At 30.9% G+C, this 6,000-nt stretch overlaps 2 protein-coding genes across 2 annotated transcripts; both read right to left on the bottom strand.

Annotated features, from left to right (window-relative positions):
* Positions 1-225: 225 nt before the first annotated feature.
* LOC145016971 (uncharacterized) lies at positions 226-719 on the bottom strand. Its single transcript, XM_078975107.1, has 2 exons — positions 536-719; positions 226-446 (listed from the first exon to the last, which is right to left on the bottom strand). The coding sequence occupies exons 1-2, from the start codon at positions 717-719 to the stop codon at positions 226-228; spliced, it is 405 nt and encodes a 134-aa protein (XP_078831233.1).
* Positions 720-754: 35 nt separating this feature from the next.
* On the bottom strand, positions 755-3,583 carry LOC145016970 (uncharacterized). Its single transcript, XM_078975106.1, has 5 exons — positions 3,265-3,583; positions 2,950-3,045; positions 1,424-2,641; positions 1,229-1,251; positions 755-1,183 (listed from the first exon to the last, which is right to left on the bottom strand). The coding sequence occupies exons 1-5, from the start codon at positions 3,581-3,583 to the stop codon at positions 755-757; spliced, it is 2,085 nt and encodes a 694-aa protein (XP_078831232.1).
* Positions 3,584-6,000: the final 2,417 nt, after the last annotated feature.

Raw genomic sequence — 6,000 nt, 5'->3', positions numbered from 1 at the left:
TGGTCAATAATCCTCAATAACATAACTGGAACACCGACTTTAAATACCAATTTATGAATTGGCATACCTGAAGGTCTAAGGCCATTTAGAACATCATGAGAGTATAAAGATTCGTCAAAGTCATCGTGTACAAACTCCGATTGACAAAGGCTTTCTGAACTTAAGTATTCTTTTTCATCTCCAGGAAATAATTTTAACAAACGATTGTTTATTTCTTGAACAACTTCATTTTTCGGTGAAAGGATTGCTCTTTCTTGAAAAAAACATCGGATTATTGGCATTTTCAACAATAGAAGGATAGATAGATGTAATTAATGAACCAATAGGATCCGATGAATCTGTAATGAGAATATCATCTGGTATATCAACAATTGCCTCGTTGTCGTTTAAGCCACCAACCTTTCCTTCACCTATATTCAAAATCCATTTTGCAAATGTGGTTGTTTCTTCAATATTAGATGTATGAAGACTTAACATCATGTTTTTTTTTTTGTTAATCTTAAGACCTTGCAATTTGACCAAATATAGGAGGAACTTATTGAAGCATTGACGATGTATTGTCTACTTCCATTAGGAACAACAGGTACAATTTGTCTGAAACCACCTCCAAAAACAATTGCTTTTCCTCCAAATGACAATTTTGAGTTGCTACGAAGATGACAACCCAATATATCCTTCAAAGATCTATCCAAAGCTTCAAAGGCATGCTTATGAATCATGGGTGCCTAGTCCCATATAATCAATGATGTTTTTTTTAAAACAATTCAGCAACATCACTTTCCGGCGTTATAGAACAAAACGAATCCTCGGTAAGATTTAAAGGGATTATAAATCGAGAGTGCGTTGTCCTACCCCCTGTCAATAATAAGGAAGAAATACCACTTGAGGCAACATTTAACACGATTTCACCCTCCGATCTTAAAGCAGCGGATAATGTTTTCCATGTACCTCTGTAACCATAGACAAAAAAGACACCTCCTTTCTTTTTTTTAACATTTGTGATAATATCGTCGAAAACACCTCTTTGTTCATCTGTTAATGAACCAAGTAGCTGATAAAACTCTTGTAATAGAGTCGTCCTGTCAAAATCTAGCTCCTCAGTAATCAATCGATTATTTGAAGAAGATATAGACTCATGATGAGGGTAAGGCATCCCATCAAAATCTTTGAGGCTTGAATTGTTCTAGAGTAAAAAAATTTCAATCTCATAAAGTGTCAAGTTCTTAACTTGATCCTCATCAAGCAATAAACCTGTAGAAATTTGCAAGTTAATTTTTATAGATATATAACTATATAAAATTAAAACTTAACGATAATAATAAGGTTAATAAGTTTTAGTTAAATATATAAAAATATATAATAAATTTTTATTCAACAAATATTATATATTATGTAAGAATTATTAAGTAAAATAACATATTACCGGGTGCCTTTAATCTTAGTTGTTGATTGTAGAGAATTCCATCTGATAAGTATTGCCAAGTTTTTTCCCTGACAAAGTACGGTCTCGACAAACTATTAGACTTCAGCATGGTTGCAAATAAATAACGCAAATAATATCCAGAACCTGAATGACTTGCTTCCTCAATTGCATCAATATCTTCCCTATCATCTTCCAAAAGTCCAAGAGCATAACACCCCTCTCTAAAAGTAGCACACACATGTCCATTAACCGTACGAATTCCTCCAAAACATTTCAGACCTTTGACTTTATTTAAAAGGATTCTCAAAAAATATGCTTCGCCAACATTAGGAGAGACGGTGTGAATTCGACCGATAGAAAATCCTTTTTCTCTTGGCTTCCAACAACGATCCTTCAATTTCCAAACAAACTTGGTAGGAAATTCAACATAAGAAAGCTTACATGCTTCCTTATTATGTTCATTACACTCCATCCAAGCTAAGAACATCAAAGAAGAAACAGACTGTTTATTGAGGACATCTTCAATATCATCGTCAGCACCGTATACAACATTTTGTTGTCCAGGAAGATGAAAAGGAAGCCTCACAACAGAAGGAGTTCTGAAATGAACATCAAATTTGAATATACGCCTTGAAGCTTCACATGCAGACAAATATCTACAATCGTAGTAGTTTTTTATTTCCTCAACTACATCGTCATTATCATCTGCGTTGTTGTTTGGTACAACCGCAACAGTAGCCCTATCAGGATCCTTGTTAATATATTTGAAAAAATATTTGATGGAAGCACCCTGATTGCACCACTCAACATTAATGTGAGCTTGATATCTTTTCAAAAGCAGTTTGTGATATGGAACCACACTTCTATTGTCTAACTTAACACTAGACTTTTCAACAAAAGATCCATCATTACGTCTCCTATATATTAGATAACCATTTTCATCAACCAAAGTATGCTCTGTGAATGTCTTTGGGAAGTTTTTTGAAAACTTGTTATCAATCATGCATGGACATTTAGGATTATCACTACCACAAGGACTATGCATCATGAACTCGCTGACAAGTGCATACAATTCTGGATCGTCGTCTTTGTTTGGAATTTCAGTAGAAATAACACGATCAATATGCTCAACGATTGGGAGCTTGTAATTAGAGTGCATGAATAGACATATATGAGCATGAGGTAGGGCGCGCTTTTGAAACTCCACCGTATAAACAACTGACAATTTATTTACATAGAGACGTATTATAAGATTTTGAAAAAAATAAAAAACCATATTAACAAAATATATAAAAACACTTTAACAATGCATTATTAATATAAATTATCTGCTTCGACTGAACCCAATAATGAATTTTTCTTTAAGTCTTTAATCAATGAATCTAGCTTCATTTTGAACAACCTAGATAGGATATCCGGTCTGCCTTCGGGTTTGAGGTTTGTGTTAGTAATAAACCTTTGAATCTAGGGCAACTTTGGATTGCATGTTACCGTTATGAAATAATCTGGGTAGCCAAACCACTTACAAAGTGACATGGCATCTAAATAGTTTTGCATCATGTAGCGTACACCACCAGTAAAAGAAGAAGGCAATATCACACGCTGTCCAATATTCGAAATATCTGTATTTCCATTGTTTTTCACGCTGCGTAAAGTTTCATAGGACTCGCATCGAAGAACTTCTTGTTGGTTTCACATGTAATACAACCTCTCTCTTTCAATCATTTTATAAGCATCAACCAAAAATTGTTGAAAAAGCCTTCTTGAATTCAGAATTAATGAGAAAATATTAACTCTGTCTTGAATCCTATAAGAAAAGAATTCTCTCATTGTACAGTTACATCGTTTGTTATTCGTTGAACACGTAACACCTCTATGAGCGATGTCAACTCGATATCCATCATCCCCATAAGGAAAGAGCAGTGGGTATTGAAGAGCAAGGTAAGCAGGATGCAATTCATTTATACGTTGTAGACTCCATGATTTAGTTTTTACGATGATATCTGTATTATCAATTGAATTACCAATGTCTCCAACAATTAAAGCAGCAACCTCAGAAGCGGTAGGTAGGTTATATGTCCTTCCATCTTGTTGTCTTCTTCCTATAAGATGTAACTTTAGATCTATACTAGGACTTTCATTAAAACAATCTCTTGCCATTCTATAACACTTAACTAACTCATTTGTTGAATCCAACATAACCTTCAAAATCTTATGATTTCGATATCAAGTTGTTGAGAAGTTGAATTGCACCCATCTTTTTGTGTAATGTTAATAATGACGATTATATTTAATATTTAGTAGGTAAATAAGTATAATGAAAAAAAAGGATTGTTATAAAAAATAAACATGAAATATACCTGAAAGCGTGTTGTCTATTTGAAAGTTCGTTGTCAGTATCATATATGTATAGTTGAGAGAACTTTGGTTTTGATCTATCTATAGGTAGAAGGCTGCCCATACAATGGTAATTTTGACCACTAAGTCTGAAAATATATGGACCTTTGCCTTTGTTAACGGAAGAATCAACTTTTCCACCCATTGATGTAAATGAAAACATCGAATTGAACAGACGAATGTTGTTCAAAAAATGTTTCCCTTTGGGATGAACATAACGATAAAGATTTTTGGTAATCTTCAGGTGCTTCTTTTAATTCAGGAAGCTCGACCTTTCTGTTACCACAACACATTGAAAAAGATGTTTTATTGCCATCTTTATTGCCTTTAAGGGCTTCATTTTGCCATAATTTTGCATGACAACTTGTACACACAAAACTCTGATCACCATGGTCGAAATAATTTGTTTAAAAAACTTGATTAAAGATATAAATATATTATTCTTGAAATGAGTAATAGTTTAATATAATCATTAGTGTTACCTTTTGAGATACCCGAAATCAATTGAACATGATCATGCTGAACATTTAAGTGTTCATCTGATGTTAAGTCTATGGGTATATGAGATATATTTGAGATCTTCCTTTTTGACTTTTTGTTTCTCAAAGATAAACTGATAGAATTATCTCGAGTGAATGCTAACGAAGATGTGGCTGTCATATCATTAGACAATATAGAATATTGTCTATTTCCTGACACTGAAAGTATAAATGTTAGTATTGAATTTTGAAATAAAAATGATAATAGTATGATTTAAATTGTATACAATACATACATAATATTTTATGTAACTTATATAGTAGGAAAACTGATGTGAAAAGAAATTAGATATACCATTGGTAATGTTAGATAACGAAGTTGTTGTATAATTGGAAGTAGATTTGAAACTTTGCTGAGCATACTCCATACACGCTACGAAATAAAAATATTTTAATTAATATAAAAAATAAAATAAACATAATAAACATTGGAATTTATTATTAGACAATTAATTATACATTAGATGGATGAAAGATAAATTATATAATATATAACATATTACCGTTTGGTGTGGTGCAAGTTTGAATGGATCTTCTATTATCCAAATAATCTTTTCTTTGTTTTTGCTAATCTTTATAAACGTTTGGGTTGACATTTTGATTGTCACCGGTAACATTATTGAACTTGCTTGATGACAAGGTTTGACATTTGCTACTGTCATTAGTAAGCACTGAGAAAATTATATAAAAAAAAAGTTATTATAACCCTCAAAATATTTATAAGTTAACATATATAGGAAGAAAAAAAATATGCATACTTTTATCATCGAAAACGAAATATAAGAAATTTGTTTAAATAAAATATTAAAAAATGAAAACAATGTTGATCGTTATGACCATTACTTGTGAAATACTAAGAGTGTTATAAGGAAATATGCGTTATTTATGTCGCAAAAGGTTAACACAAAATAAAAACTAATAAACAAAATTAAAAATATTATGTAAAAAGAATACTCTCGTAGCAAACTAATTATAAAAGCATGATAGAAAAAAAAATATACCATTTGGCGTGGTGGTCATATCTTTACATTTTTTCTTATCCAAATATAACTTTCTAAGTTTTCTTTTATCTTTAGCATCATTGGATAATGAACTTGTAATATTAACAACCAAAGTAGATTGAAAACTTGTATGTTGATATCCACCTGAAATATTTGAATTTATATTTTCATTACTACCTGCAAGATATATAGAATAATTTGAAGTGCTTAGATGTTGATAAAGATAAATGATTTGTGTCCATATACTGAAAGTATAAATGTCAGTATTGAATTTTGAAATAAAAAGGATAATAATATGATTTAAATTGTATATAATGCATAAATATTATTTTATGTAACTTATATAGTAGGATAACTGATATGAAAAGTTATTCGATATACCATTGGTAATGTTAAATAATGGAGTTCTTGTCGTATAATTGGAAGTAGATTTGAAACATTGCTGAGCACACTCCATATACTCTATGAAATAAAAATATTTTAATTATTACAAAAAATAAAACAAACATAATAAACAAATGAATATATTATTACACAATTAATTATACATTATATGGATGAAAGATAAATTATGTAATATATAGCATATTACCGATTGGTGTGGTGCAAGTCTGAATGGATCTTCTATTATCCAAATAAT

The sequence above is a fragment of the Lactuca saligna genome, chromosome 9, assembly GCF_052625555.1.
Source record: "Lactuca saligna cultivar CGN05327 chromosome 9, ASM5262555v1, whole genome shotgun sequence".
Classification (NCBI taxonomy): Eukaryota; Viridiplantae; Streptophyta; class Magnoliopsida; order Asterales; family Asteraceae; genus Lactuca; species Lactuca saligna.
This window is presented reverse-complemented; position numbering and strand designations above follow the sequence as displayed.